General features: G+C 33.4%; 1 protein-coding gene across 1 annotated transcript; it reads right to left on the bottom strand.

The window, feature by feature from the left end:
* Nucleotides 1–15,987: 15,987 nt before the first annotated feature.
* LOC113500232 (FMRFamide-related peptides) lies at nucleotides 15,988–17,727 on the bottom strand. Its single transcript, XM_026880941.1, has 2 exons — nucleotides 17,227–17,727; nucleotides 15,988–16,891 (listed from the first exon to the last, which is right to left on the bottom strand). The coding sequence occupies exons 1-2, from the start codon at nucleotides 17,355–17,357 to the stop codon at nucleotides 16,450–16,452; spliced, it is 573 nt and encodes a 190-aa protein (XP_026736742.1). The 5' UTR covers nucleotides 17,358–17,727; the 3' UTR covers nucleotides 15,988–16,449.
* Nucleotides 17,728–19,747: the final 2,020 nt, after the last annotated feature.

Raw genomic sequence — 19,747 nt, 5'->3', positions numbered from 1 at the left:
ATATTTAAGCGATTAGGGAACGTTAGAATTTGTAAAAATGTATCTTGTCTTTGGACCCAGAAAATCTCAACGCAGGTTTACCCAAATTAGCTATGACCAGAATAGCCAGAACTCAGATGAGTTTAATTTATGAAAATTACATTCCTTTTGTCTTATCATTCAGAAGCCATTTGAACCAACATTTGGTAAAATGTATCCCGTTTAAGGGCTCAGAAAATCTGAACTCAGGTCTAACCCAAATACAAGTTTGGGAACAAAAAGCAAAAGTAAAAAGTCACTTACCATTTACACGTAGTGCTTTACAAATTCATAATATATTTTTCTGCACACAAAACTAGTGAGACACGAGTTGTCCATGTGTCGGTTTGTCCTACGGGACACTGGACCGGCAATATTGTAAGTGTACACCACGTTAATCGAATTTTCAAAGAGGGCTCGTCGCTAGTGATGTGTTAAGCTACCTGTTTATCGATAACTTGAATCGAGAGATTATTTTGCAATCTTTTGTTCGGTTGATGTTTTGATCGTGTTATGTTATTTAATTTTATTCAGTTCTTTATTGCCTACCATAATGTTATAAAGCTGGTAAATGATTTAGTAAGTTCACAGCTCATTGTGGAGGGTCCACATCGGGCACAGCAAAAGTAGAAGAAAGGAGGAATAATATGCTAATCATTATAGGTTGGTCTAGTGGTTAGTGACCCTGACTGCTATACCGGAGGTTGTGGGTTCGATTCCCGCCCAGGACAAATGTTGTGTGATGAGCATGATCATTTGTTCTGGTGTCTGGGTGTAATTTATCTATAATAAGTTTGTATTTAGAAATATTATTATCAGTTGTCTGGTTACCATAACACAAGCTCTGCTTAGCTTGGGATCAGATAACCGTGTGTGAGTTGTCCCAGGATATATTATATTATATTATTATTATATTATATTTTTATGTAGGAATTTGGATATTGATTATTTTTCTATTATAATTATTCTTTAATCAATGGTTTTTTGTAAGTTTGATTTAACTTCAGTATTTTATTAACTAAACAATCTATAGGTTATGATAGACTTTCTTTAAATGTTAAGTAGTATTTAATTTTCCTCGCTTTGATTAGAACTAAGAGGCATTTATCAAGCTTTTGCCTGAATCTGCCTGTATTATGAACTAATAAAACAGAAGTATTTCCAGTATCAAAAAGAAAGCTTGAATAGCAAACAGAACGCACACTATGTTTTATTTAAACTTCGCCAAAACAATTGAGTATACATACAAGAAGTGTCCATTGCATATTTATAACTACGCCAACGATTTGACGTAGACTAGTTTGTTTATTTAAACCATAAAAACAAATATACATAAAAACGAACTACTTTTAAACATGAAAGTTTGTATGTTTGTTGTTCTTTCACGCAAAAATCCACTGAACTTAGACGAAACTTGGCACACAGATAGCTTATAACCAGGATTAACACATGTCAAATAGGATAGTTTTTATCCCGATGTGATGTTCCCGTGGGATCATTTTCTATTTATAGCAGGCGGACCCGGTGGGCAACAACTAGTCTTTTATAACTGTTGATGAATGGATTCCAGAGATTTCTTATTCATGTTTATATTTCTATAAAAAAACTCTTGAAACATATGGCACGTTTCATTTATCAAATTGTTTCCGATTTTCCATTTATTTGAAATATATAGACAGTAAAATGGAGATTTTATTTATGTGTTTTGGTAATGATCGATTCGGTATTCACGATTTCGTTCTGTTTTTTCCATTCGTATTTTAACTACGAAATTGAATAAGCGTATTGAATTGTTATGTTTTTTTGTTTATAATTTTCTTCTTACAAATTAAGGTTTTGATATAGCTCTTGAATAGATTTGCTAACAAATAAGTTTTATCTAAATATAAATTAATTGTTAAAAAAAAATTGGACCTTTCTCAAGGACCCAGAGTGCAATGAACACAAAGGGTAAAAAGGGAACACCATAAATAAGTCACCACTGTCTCTACGTCTATTATTAGGCTGTTAACATAATTATCTATTAATTGATGATTAGATGATCTTATTTTTATTTCACTCTAACAACACATTTGATGGCTGACAATTTCTTATGCAAATTTTTCGTTAATTTTCAGTTCCACCAATTTGACCGGGCTTTGTAAAATAAGGCTAGTTAATCACCTCCACACGCAGGAACGGTATTTAAAAAAGTTAAAGTTACAATACTCGATCGATTAAAAACAAATCGATCACCGGAATCACAGACTAAGACAAATCACTCCCCACAAACTCCTTTCAAACTAACTACGTACATCTTTAAAAAAACTAAATAAGAATCTTTACGTGGTCTCAATCTATCGATGTCACAATACGAGTGTGGTACATCACTAGCCCACGTTAATGTCATTAAAGTAAGTCCGCATGCCGGCCATCCATCGCTTGTTTAAGTTGCACGAATCGCTATCACCCACACTATACACTATTAATTGCTATATCAACTTAGATTGATCTATTTTAGGCGTTTTTTTAGCTACTTATTACCGAAAAAAAGGTTTTTTGATTTTTTTTTTCGGCTGTTACGCGTAGAAGTAGTGAAGGACACGGAAGACAGATTTTGACCTTCAAAATAGGTTTTTTAAATATTTATATTTGCTTTTTATTTTAAATTAGATATTAGTGAGTTGCAGTTGAGACAATGCTATTTTTTTGGTATTTTTTTGGAAAGTCTTGAGGAACAACATTCAATAATACCGTCATTCAAAATCCAACTTAAATTTATCTAGATCAATTGATTTTTTTGACATAAGACAGGTTAAAATTTCAATGTGATCGTCCAATTTGACATAATGGCGACCTTCGCACCAATTAACGTAACCAGATTTATTCCGTCTGTCAGGGTACAGATGTACCGTCCATCAAAAGACTCGCGATTATCGCGCTAAAACTAGAGTAACCGACAGGGATGGTTTCTTTTTTTACTGGCGTATTTTATATTTTTATTTTTAAAACAGTTACTATGATAAATATCATAGTTAGTTAAAAAAAACAAAGGCAGGAAGGCAATACTAATTTAAGGCTAATTTTGCAATACTTTTTTTAGTGTACCGTATCATAACTATACTGGCATACAAGAATAGAAAGAATATTAAAAAATAATTTATTACGTTATAGTTATAGACTATATTTTTCTGTTGCCGCTATCATCATCTTCCTCCACATCCTACAGCTAGGGCAAAGGCCTTTTCTTTCTTCTGCAAATTTCTTCGGTTAAAGAACTCATGCCTTATAGACTCGACCCGAGACCTTAACCATGTCGTCGACCCACAGCGAGCTGCTGTATACTTACTGATGGTTCATACAGTATACTTAAGAGGCAGTTAAAATATACTCCCGCCTTTAATAGTCGTCCCCGTCATAAACCTTTGAGTTTGTTGACTGGTCTCGAAGGTTTAGCGTTCAGCAAGGCTTAACCAAATAGCTCAATGGAGTTAGAAAATATTTTCATGACCGGTAAGACTTAAAATGGTACCTCTGCAATACTGTGAGAAAATGTTATGATAACTAGTAAAAGTGAACATTATATCTGTAATAATCTGAAGAAAAGTAAAATATGTACTGAACAAGCTACAGAAAATCAAATTAGCAAGAAATTAGTCGTCTATCACATTTATGACCGCAAGTATGGTCGCTTTACCTCGATTTTGATTTTTTTGCGGCGACTAAAATACATCAACTCTAACTATCACGGCTCATGAAATACAGCCTGTGACAGACAGACAAACGACCAAGTAATAGAAATCCATTTTAACCTGGTACGGAACTTTAAAAACAATATAAATATATTCGAATGTAACAAATGACTCGAAATGTTGTAATAACAGACATTTGTTTGAAAAGGACAGACCTTTAGTAGTCGCAAAAAAAGGATATTCAAAAGGGTTTGCAAAAGACAAGTGATACTAATATAGGGGTGCCTACCAGCTTTCAAACTAAGGGTGACGGACATGTGGAAAAGGGATGCCGCTATAGGACATGTAGAGGGCTGTCTTACTCCCACAAATGTTATATTTTGACTTTGAGAGGTATGAGTAGATCCAGAAGGATAGTTTTTGTCTTACTAATGCTGTTATTACACGAGGCAACATAATTTTGGCCTTATTTATTTTTTTACTACTAGTTGTTGCTGGCGGCTTGATTTCAGTTATACCTGCGTGAACATTAACCTCCTTTGGTAATGAAAGGTGCTGTTCGCATACCAAATTTCATCGAAATCGGTCAACCTGTTGGGGCGTAAATTGGTGACGAACATTCAAACACACTCACGTGTATAGTTTCGCATTTATAATATAGTGTGATTTAATAGTAAGTTATAAAGGTACAGCGGACCTGAAAGGCTCTTATCTCAAGAGCAAAACGAATCTCTTCTCATAGCGGAGATGTTTAAGGTTAAATCGGATATTATTTATGTTGCCTCATGTACGAAAGGTCTTACTAAGATAGTGTCATTTATTGGTGACCCTAAATCATTTTGGGGTCAGCGACCATTTGATTATTTAGGAAGGTTTTTTGCAACGATAATATGCCATTCGACCTTCCTATTGTGATGGCTTAATTCGGGGTGTTCGTGACGTTTAAAAGGTTGAAGGTATACCTATAATATCTTTAAGTCTATAATTCTCTCTCATTCTCTCTCGAATTCTCCCTATAATTAATTATCTTTGTCTCTTTTAAAAAGATGGAGTTTTACGCTTTGGGTTCGAAACAATACCTAAACCATTGCATTTTATCATCTTAAACTTATGTACCGTAAACTGCACTGTACTGATAATCAACAAATACCTGAACAAAATCCTAAACTATTTAATTAGTAAATCTCCATCAGCTAGGCAATAATGAACTGTGAACTTAGGCCAGGCTACACGGGATGCTGGATACAACGTAGGTAAATAAACAGCTACGAGGACGTAACCGGATTGTCTAGTGTCCACAAGCAGGGTTTACATAGACAGCTTTCAGGTCCGTTGTGCCTTAAGCTAATTATGTCAAACTGTGGTTCTCAAACTTTTGCATACTGTTCTTGTTTTATTTTAAGTTGAGTAAAGATGATTTATTTTTATATGATGCAACGGTATTAAGACGTGTTTTTGCGTCATTTAAGTAAGTTACACGCTGGATTTTTAGGCTTTAAGGTAATTTTGAAGGTTTAATTCCACGTTTGAATTTTAACTTAGATTACTTTATAGCGACTGTATTTAAGGTGCAACTTGGATAACGGATTGCACTTTTTATTAATAACACTATTTATAAATGTCAATGGATGTATATATGTGTATGTTACCTTTTTACGCGCAAACGGCTAGATGAATTTTGATGAAATTACGCTGAACCCTGATTATCTTAAGTTCCTTTTGTCTGATTTCTTTAAAGCTGTTTCTTTTTCTAGCAACCGCTATTGCTATAATAATTATCACAGGTTATATTCATGTAAACTCAAAAGAGATAGAAATCAAAGATGTTTTTGTAAATAATACTAAAAAAAATCTCGTATCCTGCAAAAACTTTGAGACACATAACAGTATGTTCCGTGGACCGACATTCACCGACCGGCGATTTTACCGTCCACGGCGACGCCAACAATACATCGATACTTATAATTAGATTAGATACAGTCCACCACACATGTACGTACACTGTACTATAAAAAGCACCCTTATATCAATGTCATAAGGTTGTTTTTTGAGAGTCATTGTTAGTTGTATGTGTGGTCAAGAGTATTTTAGTATGTTATCAATGTGGAAACTAACTTAAAAGGAAAGTGGTTATTTTATACAGCGTGTCTCGATGAAGGGCTTTTAGAATGTGTGTAAATTATTTAAATGGATGTTAGCCGAGTGGTAAAGGTCATCACCACAAACCCACTGCGCACGACGTGTCGCGGGTTCAATCCCCGCTTAGCACAAGCTTATGTGTGTTCCGCGAATACTTGTTCTGAGTCTGGGTGTCTTTGCGCATGTGATTTGAATGACCGTTACAACAGCGATATAAATATTTAAAATACTTAGTTGTGGTTAGGTGGTTTTTCTGTTTCTACATAGGTCGAGACACTTGACCTGTAGTAATACAGAATGCGTCGCCATTTAAAAAATATCCATTAAGAAACTTCAACAGAAAAATAGTTTTAGGAAAATGAATAAAAATATGTAGATTCAATTTCAATAAACTATCAAAACAAATCTCACCAAACTAAGTACTTAGTTACCTGTTCAGTAACACCAACAGTTCTGTTGATTCATTGATTTTAGTTCTGGTTTAGGAGCTGTATTGTCTTAAGCAAGTTTACAGTTCATTTGCATAGTTACCATGCTTGGATACACATGTCGGTCAATCTGTAGTTACGTAAGTACTTACACAGACGGTTCATAAACTAAACTTATTGAAGAAAACTAATCAGTTCTCAAAAAAGTCGTTATAATTATAAAAATGTGTCGTCATTTTTTATAAAAAAATCATCATCATTAATCATCGGCCTAGCCTTTTCAACTATGTTGGGGTCGGCTACCAGTCTAACCGGTTTCAGCTAAGTACCAGTGATTTACAAGAAGCGACTGCCTATCTGACCTCCTTAAGGTAGGCAGACTGGGGCCATAGACAGTAGGCGACTTGCTGTCAGACTTTTCAAGCTTCTGACTACCTTGTAACGACTGTCAAAGATGTAGGAATAACAGCCCGGACCCACAATTTAACGTACCTTTCGAAACACGGAGGAACTCGTTATGACAAAGACGGTCACCTATCTACGGACCAACCGCGTCAAGCATAGCTTAACCTGAATCATCATCATTAATCTGTAAATAAAAGATGAGAGATCATCAAAGAAACAGGAATCGTTGTAAAAGACAAGCAAAACAATCTGTGAAAAATCCATCTACAAAACTAAAAAAGATGATTTCCAACAAAAATCTACCTAACTTTTCTATCACAAGAGAAAATCTACAAAACTAATAAGTACGTGATTTCTAACAAAAACTACCCTAGCTTTATTCTAAAATTAACCACTTCAACATATTTCAAGGTATTTAAATCGTTTTCTAATTTATTTTCTTATCAAGCGACCAACATTTGACCGTGAGGCGGACAAATTTTGCCATCGTTGATTGATGACTGAAAATCGTTTCTTAAATGCTCCAAGCTTCGTTCAAAGGGTTGATATAATATGTTTATTCTTGTATGTTAAGCGATGTATGATAAAGATGCATGGATGTCGTGAAAGGATTGTTATCCTAATATTGATTTTCGTCTGCATTTTAAGAGCGTAAATTGAATAACGGGTAACCTAAGGTTAAGGGTTCGCTAATGAGCTTTTACAACAAATTTATAGGTATATTATGTAATTCAGAGTTAAACGAACGTAACTTGTGTTATTATTGTAAGCGTGTTGAACAATATCAATGGAGTATGTACCTAAATAAAGGAATCAGATGGATTTCCAAAAAATATCGGACCACAATAATTTTTTGATTAAAAATCTAAAAACCCACGTTTTTACATGTCACTAAATGTTGCATTCAAGCTAGCTGCTAGCTTATCGGGAAGTGCCTCAAAATGTGTTGCAAAAATCCAACCAGAAAGACAAACGAACGAACAAGAAAAATAAGTGTATAAAAACGTGGAAAAAACTAAACTAACTGTTAGTTTCTTTTTTGTGACGTCACTCATTAGTAGGTATTTTTTTTCCAACAAGTGATGTCATAAGTTTATGCTTCTTTTATACTACACCATCTTTGATGCGTTTTACATTCGTAACTTTTCATTGAATCCATAGTGAAGTTCACATCCATTTTTATTCAGAAATCTACCTTATGCTGACGAGCTAATTAGATTTTTTGCCAATTATATTTTATTTAAGCCACGTGGGTACCATGGTCTGTGGTGTTCTGCGGTCCTTATGAGTGCTGGAAGTGGCGTATGCGAGGCTCCTTAAGCAAGCCGTGGTTTCAGTAGAAATACCACACTTGAATGGTTCAATTACACAGCAGCCATAACTGATCATGTTTACATTGCTTGTGTTGAGATCGGTTGAGGTTTTCTTCACGTTATCGACTGATTAAGATCCCTTCATAATGTAAGTATGATTACCTATTTCACAGTTTTATAGCAGCAGAATAAATTATAGTAAATGATTGCTATAATTTATTCTGCTGCTAAAAAACTGCGGTTCAGTATTCAGACTCAAGTTTTATATTTCTTTTATTTTTTAATAACAACAAATATATTTTCCATTAAATTCTCAAATACAAGTATGAGATTGAAATAAATATGCAAAATGGCTGCAGGCTGTATATGTTTTTTTTTAAGTTAAAAGAAAAGACCTTTTACATGTCTCGTTGTCGTTGAACTTGTCAAGACATATTTTCATTTAAAAAGTTCGATTACCTTATAAAGTAATCATATTGTAGTCGTGAAAGAGAAACTTCCATAGTCACCGTATAATTCGATTTGCCATAATATAGTCCACAGTTTTTTCAACAACTCCCGCACTGATGAATTTAATTCTAATGTGTGGATGGTTTGAGTACCATTCAGGTCACATACACTGAGAGACACCTAAACTCAGAGCAAGCATTCAAACAATTGCAAATTGGTTAAAGCTAAACTCGGCTAAGTCTTGTCAATTTTCCAATACAATTCTAAATGCATTCATTTCGTCTAAACATAAAAACGCAAGTATTTTTTTTCTTAATCCTCACTGACGTGCATTTAAATCATGCAATGAGAATACTTCACCATCAGAACCATAAACACATGAATATTACCAAAACAAAAACCATTTTCCTAAAAGGTTTTCTCTTAGAAAACTTACAAGAACTTGTTAATAAAGCTTTTCTACGTAATTTTCTCTTTCCATGCAAGTTTTCTTAGATATTATTTATTATAGTACAATGAAAGATACGAACATGGATAAATATTATTGTATATAATATAATAAGTAGAGCAAGGCTCGCTAACAGTTCCTTAGATATATTTTATGCATTATCCTTGGAGAGACCAGCGTACCTTGTAGTGTGCTAGGGATGGGACAACCAGTCTATCGATAAACGTTAGTAGAAGTTTTAGAAAAATGGCTTAGACTTTTTTTGTTTTCTTTTTGCTTTGAATCTCTAAATTAGCACAACGTTTTTATTTATGAGCCGATCGACATTAAATGAACGTTATGACGTTAGTTTAAGTGAACCCAATTGGATTCACTTCGATTTAGCTTGTGCTGAGTTCGTCGCACACAAACGCACTGACAAATAGACAAAAATTAAAAAAATTGGTATCGATTGCAAACCTGGCAAAACAGGGCAGATTTTACTTTTCTACGATTTTATTATAAGATTAATATCTAAGGAGCAGGCATGATTTCATTCTAGTCCTATAGAAATCAATAATTCATCAGTGGCATTGTATCTGACACAAAAAAGTCCGTTATTTCGCCGTGCAGAAAGTAATGTATGACCTAACATCCCAATATTTTACTTTTATATTACTGTATTTTATTAATACACTTTTAATCATCCTCGGCTTCTAAAATACTTGTCTATTGAAACTGTTTAAAAAAAAGTGTCATATGTAAAAATAACTTTAATAAACGTTAACGTTAACAATTTACTAACACCCTTTTAAAACGGGTCAGAGCTATAAATCTGAATTTAAAAGTAAAATATCCAAATTAAATAATATATCATGCCTTCTCCAAAATATTTTATTTTTCTAGTGTTATTGCACACTAAAAATAAATTTCATGAAAATAATTCGTAAGCTTAACAAATTTAGAAACGATAGAAACAAATAAAACCTGTGGTTTGACAATCATAATATAAATAATCGATAAAACATAGGGTTACATTACGAAGTGGGTAAGAGAGATAGAGAGATGTCGTACTTCGCCATGTATTGTTCTATCACACTTCCCCAACTAAAGTTATATTTCTTTGAGACTAGATGGCCACAAACATAATTGAAGACGAGTTAATAAGCCCTCTTCACAAAAAATATCGATAGTTTTCAACGACTGTTAACATATCGTTCCCATCCCTATGTTATAAGATCTCAGATAAATCTTAACTCTCGACCGTCACTTAAATGGCGTTACTTGATACTGTATTGTTACTTACCGAGTTAGCGGTAAAGTTCACTTATAAATAGATAGATTTGTGTATTTATGTATAAACAATCATGAGTAAATTGTTTTGTAATGTAGTTTATTTTAAATGTCATCATTTCTTTATATCTTTTCTTTCATGAAAATAGATGAATACACAATAGTTATCATTTCGTCAAAATTATTATTTTTCTGACCGATGTTGTTTAAATTTGTTATTAAATCAGATTTTGCAGTAACAAAGCTACAAAAAATATAATCAGAATGCACCATTAATATTTGCATCTCCTAACAATTAGTTATATAAAAATATTTTGCAACACGAAGCATTTATAACAATGTTTAGTAAAGTTTATACCCAGGATTAACACATAGGCTAATATTTATCTCAATTTTATGTAACCGAGGTATCATTTTCGATTTTTAGCGCGCAGGCTTGCGGGCACACCTAGTCATCATTAAAGATTTCCCTATATAGACCTAGTTTCTCTATGACGAAGCGTCATCAGCTGATCAAAGGCTTGAAAAGTCATTAATCAACGTGGACTCAATGACGTATCAACTACAATAGGCAGGGAGGCTTTGTGAAACACTGTTCGACTATATTGTCTGGCCTGTATAGAAAATCGATTATTTTCTATGTAATGGTCTAGGTAGGTAGGGTTTGTTTTGCAATAGCTAAAGACAATGTTTTAAAATCCTATAAATATAGGGAGTAACAAATGACTTAATTAAACAATAGATTCAAAAAAATCGAAACACCCACGTTTTTAAAAGATTTTTTTTATAAAATAATGTCAGTTTTTATAGTTGTAAATTGCATAATTATCGGGTTTGAAGCTACCCTGAAAATCAGCCCTCTAGCTTATCGGGAAGTGTCTCAAAATTGAGTTGCAAAAATCTAACCGGAACGACAAACAACAAAAAAACAAACAAGAAAGTAAGTTTATAAAAACATGTGACAAAATGTTATATTCCAGCAAAAATTAAAATTTCATTATGACGTAAAAGACATCGCATTAAGTTAAGCAACAACAGTCAATGGCGTAAATTGTATAATTTAAAAAGTTGTATTTGTTTGAAATTTTATTTATTTAATTATCACACTAATCTACCATTACAGGTTACTTAACCTAATGCGGTAGCTAGAACTAAACAAAGGTCTAAGTATTTATGTGAACTAGGATTTCAAAGATTGAATTATTATGCACATAGTTGCCGGTCTAAATTCCAGCAACTGTTTTAATATGTAATTTTCTGATAATTCTGATATGCATAGGCAATAAGTTAGCCCGATACACATGCCCATCATTGCTCCTCCTGGAATTGCTTGTTGCTTCATCCACTTTTCTCCTAGATATGAAATCCTTACTATTTACGATTCCCATGTTTCAAATTTCTGTCATACCGCGATTTCTTGGAGATCTCTGAATAAATTGGTTTCCAAGACTTTCGAAATCTTTTATGATGCAGATACGTACCTAGTATCTAAAATTATGATTAAGCCATAAGTTCAATTGGCAAAAACCAAACTGAGTTGCTACCAGTTATTAGGTAAAAGTTTATATCCGTTATAGTAAAAAATCTTTTAATTAGACAAGTACAAACAATAACACAACATACAGACATCCTTTTCCATTTCCGTCACAGTTCCCATTCGTCCGACTCGTTCGTACCATTTCCATTTTTATAGGGAATTTATTTAATATACTATAGGAAAATGTAAAAAATAAGGTAGATTTCTTACTTAATATGTTAAAAAGTATGTTTTTCATGTTTGCGAATAAGAATACATTTTATTGTTGTGCTATTTACTCGGAGTAACCTAAATTTGGATGGATGACTTTTGATTTTCATTTAATTTTCTTTAATAAACTTTCTGAAGTTATAATATACGGTGATTTTTAGTCGTCTTACAAAAGTAGCCCAGTTCATGTATCCGACGAAAAATACCCCTTGGCGCGATTTTTTTTTAACTTCAACTAATATAATAGGTACGAAGAAAAATGAAACATGAGAAATCTGAAACAACCTGTTGAAAATGATAAAAACGCCCGCGCCCCTCACCTTTGTTACAAGGCTCGGACGGCGCTCGCAACAGAGCTGTGTTTCTAAAACTACGACTTGCATCATAATATTGAATAAAAATTGCATTTTAAATTTATTCAAATCTCATAAATACCTATTGTTTATCATGAACGTGTTCTAGTCATTGGATACATGAACTGGGCTGCTTTTGTAAGACGACTAAAAATCACGGTGTATAGACAATAAAAAAAAACCAGCAACGTTTAGCATTTTCAAATAAAATAGGGTATTTGCCAAAAAAACCTGTTTGTGTGTGTGTACCCGGTTAGTCGTGCTGTCAAAATAATGTATAAGTATATACTGGCGTACTTATAACGTTTTTATATATACATGTTATATGTGATCTGTTCTGTGTACATACCTAAATAAAATAATATTTCCAGCCTACTCTAAACAAATCGAAACTTTTCAGTCGTTCGTGATCATGCGTATTGTTTGTATTAATTACCATTTCAATCGGGTTTGTGTGTTTAAATAATTCACTTTCAAGTGTTGTTTTCGACCTTTTTAAGGAGGAAGATGTATGATGAGTTTCATTAAAGTTTATCAATTGCGTAAAAGTCAGTTTTGATACGATCCTAATATATTTTCAGAATAGGAACATTGAATTTACAAATACTCGGGTGCTTATGCTTGGGTGAAAAAAAAATTACTTATAGCAGCCGAAGCGCAGTGAGCTAGCGTGGTGATCAATACTCACACCTTCCGTGCATAGGTGGAGGCCCGTTCCTAGTAGTGGCTTTTAGGCTGGAATTATATACTCATACTAGCTGTGTTGGATTTTTTTTCTTGCAACATACTAAAAAATACGTAACCGAATCTATATTTTTATTTAATTATGATTTTTGTCTCTATGTAACACTAATTCGTCTTTATTAAACATGTTGTTTAAAAATATTAAGAGGATATACCACTACCTTCGCAAGTACGAATTTTGTCGTTATCGAAGAGAAACCTCACATTACCATGAATAAAATTTCGCCAAGGGCCCCAATACCTCTTCTTTTGACTTCTAGGAAGGCAAGGCTGAGAGTGTGACAGATACTGTTCTAAGGTGTTACTTAGTTACTTTCATTGATTCAATCATCATCATCATTCCCTTGCTCTTATCCCAATTATTATTTGGGGTCGGCGACATGTCTCCTTCCATACCTTTCTATCTGACGTCATCTCACAAGAAACACTCATTGATTAAATGATTTCTGTTAAGAAGTAAATCCTTTTCGCCACATACTAAAGTGTATTGTTGAGGTCTGACAGGCAGACCTACACAACAACGCTAGTGTCCCAAGATTTTTGTACAAACTCGAACATTACAGCGCTAACTGCACGTAAGACGATCTATACAAAGATAACTGCCAATTAAAGGCTTTAACTGAGTCATAATCCCGCAGTTTACATCATGACATACAACGCTTGTTTATTATTATTACGAGTTGTTGTTCTCTTGTTAATTTGTACTGGTTGCAAGTATTTAAACTCATTTGATTTTTGGTAAAAACTTGTTGGCCAAATTGACTGTCTTAGATTTAAATGTTTGGATGATAGGTCCAATCACATCTCACCGATTTTCATTTCAGTCTGAGTCTATAAAATAAGATATTTAATAAATAAACACAAATATTGGTTTGTTAACGGCAATTTTTAGACTTGTAGCCTTTTTATACCTTGCAAAATTAGAATTTATAGGTTCTCAGTTTCGTGGAAACAATTTTTTAAAGCAATCCATCTATTGAACCACTTAACCACCACATCACCCATATTCTATGTGTTTTGCAGTTCGTATCATGAAAAATAATTTCGATGTAGACACCGTCTACGATGGTGCTACAATACTTACGTAGCAACTAAGCAATAAGAGCCTACGTTGTCGTAGCACTTTCTGGGACGTACTTAAATGTAAAACTATATTTTGAAGAGTGTATTTTGTATAAATTGTGATAGGCATTTTATTTGGTATATAATATGTAAACACTCATAATAAACTTCCTTGTATTTTGAAGTGACCAATACGTGTGACGTATTTTCAACAGAAAGACAACCAACAAACTCATGAACTTTTAAACTGATCTAAAACTAGTAGGTATATTATTTTAAATCGCTAAAATAACGTAGGTAGGTTTAAAAATGTATAATATTCGTAATAGTTCTGTAAAGCAATAGAAAGAAAAATGCGATCGTTCTATATAAATTTTTTACCAGCAATTTTTCGGAAACCCCATATTTACACGAAATCCGTCACGTATTTTCTTAGAAAACTTTCTGAACTCTAAATCTTACTATTTCTATCAGTTATAGTACCCTCGTTAAATCTACTTGTTCACAACCGTCCTTTCAATTGAACATGAAATGAAAAAATATTTCATATTTATTTATGGTTGTAGGGGAAAATCTTCTTTTTTTAAACCAACTGTAAGGACAATAAGGAATATCCCTCAAGAATTATTTATTTAGGGGGGTTTTCAATCATTCAAATCACGTGTACAAATACACCCATTTTCACGACGAACATCCGTGGATCACACAAACGCTTGCCCTGCGCTGGAAAGAAATAAACAACATGATATATTTCTGAATTAACAATAAAACTCTTTTATTTTCTAAAATGGCTACGTTTAAGAAAAATTTTCTCCTTATTAATTTCCATTTACTTCAGTTTGATATCTTTCGGATTATCTCAAGCAAATTCGAAAAAGTAATTTCAGCATAGTCAGTGTTTGCTATACAAATCTTTTTTGCAAATATCCTTTCACCTGGACATCCTAAGGTCCTAATCCCTCCGAAAGGTCAAACTCAGTACGATAAGACCTTGTGTACACGTGATTGGTAAGTACGGCTCCGACACGTTACAGTAAAACGGTTCTAAAACTCAAATATTCCCGTTCGCGTGAATTTAAAATCACCCAAAAAATGCTTAGCTTTCCTTACTTAAACAATCAACTATTTACAATACCTCTAAAGACGGTATTTTTTTTTATGAAAGCCCTTCTATTAAGGCTTTTTTTTATATAAGACGACGAAGGTCTCAGGTTACCAACGAGTTTGGTCTCCAAAGAAACGAACCTCTTCGAATTTGTATCTACATATTTGCTTGGCGCACCAAGTTCTATCAGAGGGTTTCTTCGCCTCATGTTGTTGTGTTAAAAACTGTTTTGACAGCACGAATAGAGTCGCGCACAGTGCGAAAGGTCGCGGGTTCGATCCCCGCGCAGTAAAAGCAATTGTGCGATCCACGAATACTTTTTCTGAGTATGAGTGTCTTTGCGAATGCCTTTGAATGTTTTTGGAACCTCCGCGACGCAAGGGCTATATTCTTTTTCTGTTTTACTTCTAAGAGATGAAAAAATTCTTAGATTCTGATTTTTTTTTGGGCACAAGGATATAGGAAGTGATCAAAACCTTTTCGACAAACTCCATTTTATTTTCCAATAAATAAAATATTAAATGAATGTTCATCATTACACAATAATGCTTTATTAATTGCTGCAACAATTTTATACATATTTACTATTTTATTAACATCGATTTAAATTTTAAATACATATTTGAGTATTGGTAACTATTCCTATTGTGTGAGTATCCGAAATTTGATACCCAGCCTATTTCAGATGCTAACACTTAAAATGTACACTTTAGTTTACATTTTGAAATATAAATAATATTTGAACTTGATGAAATTATATTCTATTTTGAAATATACAATAAGGAGATTTTATACAAGTAACTAGTCAAATATTTTAAATCAATAGGGCTCAATTTACAGAAATGTTATAAAGGTCAAAATATAAGCGTATTTTGCTTCGAAATACATCTTTCTAATAGTTAGAATCCATTAATAAAATGTTCAATTGTATTGTTCTAAAATATTAAACCTATTAAATACATTTTTATTTTTTATACTTTTTTTAAAACGTCAATGCACCACATAGTTTAGCCTCATTAGAAATCTTTAGCCCGTTAAATATGTTGGGAAGAGAAATATATAAACTAAAACCGCAGGAAACCGATACATTTCAATACTAACGGTATATTTATCTCACGAATATAGTATTAAAATTGACTGGTTAAAACTGAGCATGCATAGCAGTTTCGAATTCCAAAAAATTCAAACTAAGTCAATTTGTCCATATTACAGAAACTGCTATCCATTGCCGGTCTAGTTTACAATAAAAATCTCATACAGCGGTAAGAACGGCAATGTAAACGTAACAATGAGATTACGACTGGCAGTCGTGACACGCTTCGGCGGATCGCTTCCTTCTGCTTTCCTCTGTTTCCTCAAACTCGTTCTCGTTGACTTCCTCGCTGTCTCGTCCAAGCCTGATGAAGTGGTCTCTCGCCCGGTTCTTCCTCTGAGGGTATCCACTCACAACCAGCTCAGAATTCTGCTCAAAAGCACTCTTATCCTCTTCAGCTGACCTACCAAGGCGGATGAAGTTAGGATCCCGTCCAAAACGGACGAAGCTGGCTGATTTCTTGGTCATGGGGCTGTCGTAGTCTTCTTCGTAGGATCTGAGGAGGGTGACGAGGTCTTCTGCGGAGAGGGTGAGGGGTTGAGAGCGGCCGAAGCGGAGGAAACTGTCTCCTCGGCGTGTAGGACGTTGGAATGCTTCCCTGAGGTCAGCGGCTGATGGTTCCGCAGGATATGATCGACCAAACCTGTGCACAAAGCAGAAAGGGTCTTTAAACAAATACGAGAAAAGTATTTGTATTAAGAGGATTGTGTAACACTGACACCGGAGATATTTGCTTAATTAAGAGTCACATTAAACATGAAACAAATGGTTCATGCGATCGTAAATATTTACCTCGGGAAGCACGTTGGATTTTTGCCTTTCTTTTGTAATTTACCTTCAATATGATATTTTATTTCTAATTTTTTGCAAGTCACAGCGTTTTCAAGCTATCATTAAAAGTGTAAGTAACAACAACAGCGCCAGAAATAGTTTTCGGTCAGTTAAGACCAATAAAACTTGACACGTTACGAAGATTACCTGATCATACTCCTGTCTATAGCACTCCTGCGTCTGGCCTCCAGATCTGGAGACCTCCTCACTGGAATAGCTGTGGCTCCCACCATCAGCCACAACGCCGCCAGTAACGCCACGCTCCGAGAACAACTCATGGTTGGTAGATGGAAACTGGAAAGAAAGACCAGTTTAGTATAGATTTAAATACCTGAGGATCTACCTCAAGGTCTTATAGTAATATAAGGTCTTATAGGAAAGAGATGTCGCTCTGCAAAGTGTAGGGCGTCCCGCTTCCACAGCTACAATATTATTGGAAAGTTCCCTGTATTCCTTTTTAGGAGGCTTTGGTATTAAAGTGGGATAATCATTAGTCATTGTCATTTGTTGCAGGTACATAATATTCACTTGTTTACGATAATTTCGGGCTATTAGTATTCTCTACAATTCTTCTTTGGGTTGCAATGTAAGAGAGTACTTATAATTAAATAAATTTCACGCCGATCCACACTTTGCAAGCACCTTCTATCCGCCAAGTAACCCATCAACGGACTTTACTTTTTAAGCGCAGCTTAACCTTTATTTTTATAGTTTTACCATACACTATCAAATTAACCATAATTTTCTCCAAAACGAAAGGAAAATATAACTAAGAAATCTAAATTAATAACGCAATGACTATCAACACATGTCTAGACAAACTTATAGCACATAACAGTGTCCAATAAACTTAATTAATTACCACATAACGACAAACACGTGTAAAATTATACGGTTTCATGAGGAATCCGGTAGACATTATTACGAAACTAGCAACAGCAATAGAAATACAAAATGATAATACGTATCATATAAAGGCAACAAGATGAAGTCTTTTTGTATTTTTTGCCGTCGATTGCCCATGCAAGATACTTAATACCTACCAACAATGACGGCAAAATGTTAAGCAATATGTCCTGTTTGTTTAGGAAACCGGACTTTAAGGTATAATGTAATATGTCTTAACTTTTCTAATATGAAGTAATATTACAGACTTATAGAAGAAAGAAATACCGAACTTCAAGTTATAGATTCATTTTTTGTTCGGGTTTTAGGCATTCGTTTTTCGTGTATGAGTTTGCTGAACAGTGAGACTAGAAGGAATATTTTCAACAAAGGAGATTCACTTTAAACAATAAAAAGAATGAAGAAGAATAACATTTTTGAATTTATAACATCATCTCTACAGAAGCAACAAATCAAACAAAATTAGAACATAAGATATACGAAATTAAATTAAATTAATATTTAGAACTCTAAATATTAAAAATTGAATGCGATGCCATATATGCAATGGTGTCTTTTTTTTCATTTTCTTTATTTCGACAAATACTCTTTACTGTATGTTTCCAATTCAATCTTTTAGATATCACACGACGCGGCGATGTTACGAAATACCTACGTAAATGTTTCCTTCTAAATATTATATTTTAAATACTTAATTAAATTTGTTGCAAAATCAAAATCTGAAACGACCAGAAATTTTGAGCTCAATCACGAATGGAAATCCGTATTTATCTATGCAAATGAAAATAATTATGTAATTAAATGTTTCAGTCTGAATTGTAAATACAGGCATTAATTCTAAATAACGTTCCAATGATATTTAATTCAAATTGTGTTAACAGTGCGGCGGTACCTAATACAATTAATAACAAATGATTTTATTCTTAGTACCTAGTACCAGTAGAACCGAAAAATAGTTATGAAAGTTTCGAGAAGAGTTTCATCTTTTTCAGCAAGTAAGCAGTATATTTATAGAGGAGTTTTTATACAATAACCAATTTATGCATCAATATTTGAACTTTTATACAATAACTAGCTGTTGCTCACTACTTCGTCCGCGTGGTTAGAAGATATAAGTTATGATTTATACCTGCAATATTTTTTTTCACATTTTCCATTGTATCTTTGCTCCTATTAGTCGCAGCGTGATGGTATATATTATAGCCTATAACCTTCTTCGATGAATGGTCTATTCAACACAAAAAGAATTTAAAGTAGAAGACTTTAAGAAATTTTATCTTCTGCTTTATATATTAGTATAGAGTATATTAGAATAGATATAAATTAATCAAATCGTTCTTACAGTTTTGTTACTAATTACATTCAGCGAAATGTGTATTTTTAAACAGATTAGAATTATGTAATTTTTGTGTTTCAATACTAAATAATTAAGTTTTAGTTAATTACGTTAAAGTTACTTGTAAGATTTGAGTTTATGTTCTAAAAGTACTCATACTTTTGTCGGTGGTGTTCGTTTGGTGTTCGTTTGTCTACTGTCATAATAACACTAGAGGTTACTAGAGGTTACATGTTTTTGTTCTTTTGTGACAGCAATGTGGTTACTCATTTCAGGACATTACAACGTTATTTTTTTAAAAATAAGACCAAGTAAAATTTAGTTCAATTTAGCTACGGAAATTAAGCCTCGTGGTCTAAGACTATTAATTTTAATTCTCAGGTCAAATTTAATTTCAGCCCTAAAATTGACAGTTACGGTTGAATT

The sequence above is a fragment of the Trichoplusia ni genome, chromosome 13 (genome assembly GCF_003590095.1).
Source record: "Trichoplusia ni isolate ovarian cell line Hi5 chromosome 13, tn1, whole genome shotgun sequence".
In the NCBI taxonomy this organism is placed as follows: Eukaryota; Metazoa; Arthropoda; class Insecta; order Lepidoptera; family Noctuidae; genus Trichoplusia; species Trichoplusia ni.
This window is presented reverse-complemented; position numbering and strand designations above follow the sequence as displayed.

What these genes read in the sequence shown, in the direction of transcription:
- LOC113500232 (XM_026880941.1), bottom strand. Translation starts at nt 17,357, where the DNA reads ATGAGTTGTTCTCGGAGCGTGGCGTTACTGGCGGCGTTGTGGCTGATG. An exon ending in ATAGACAGGAGTATGATCAG is followed by an intron (nt 16,892 to 17,226) that starts GTAATCTTCGTA and finishes CTTTGTGCACAG; the next exon opens with GTTTGGTCGATCATATCCTG.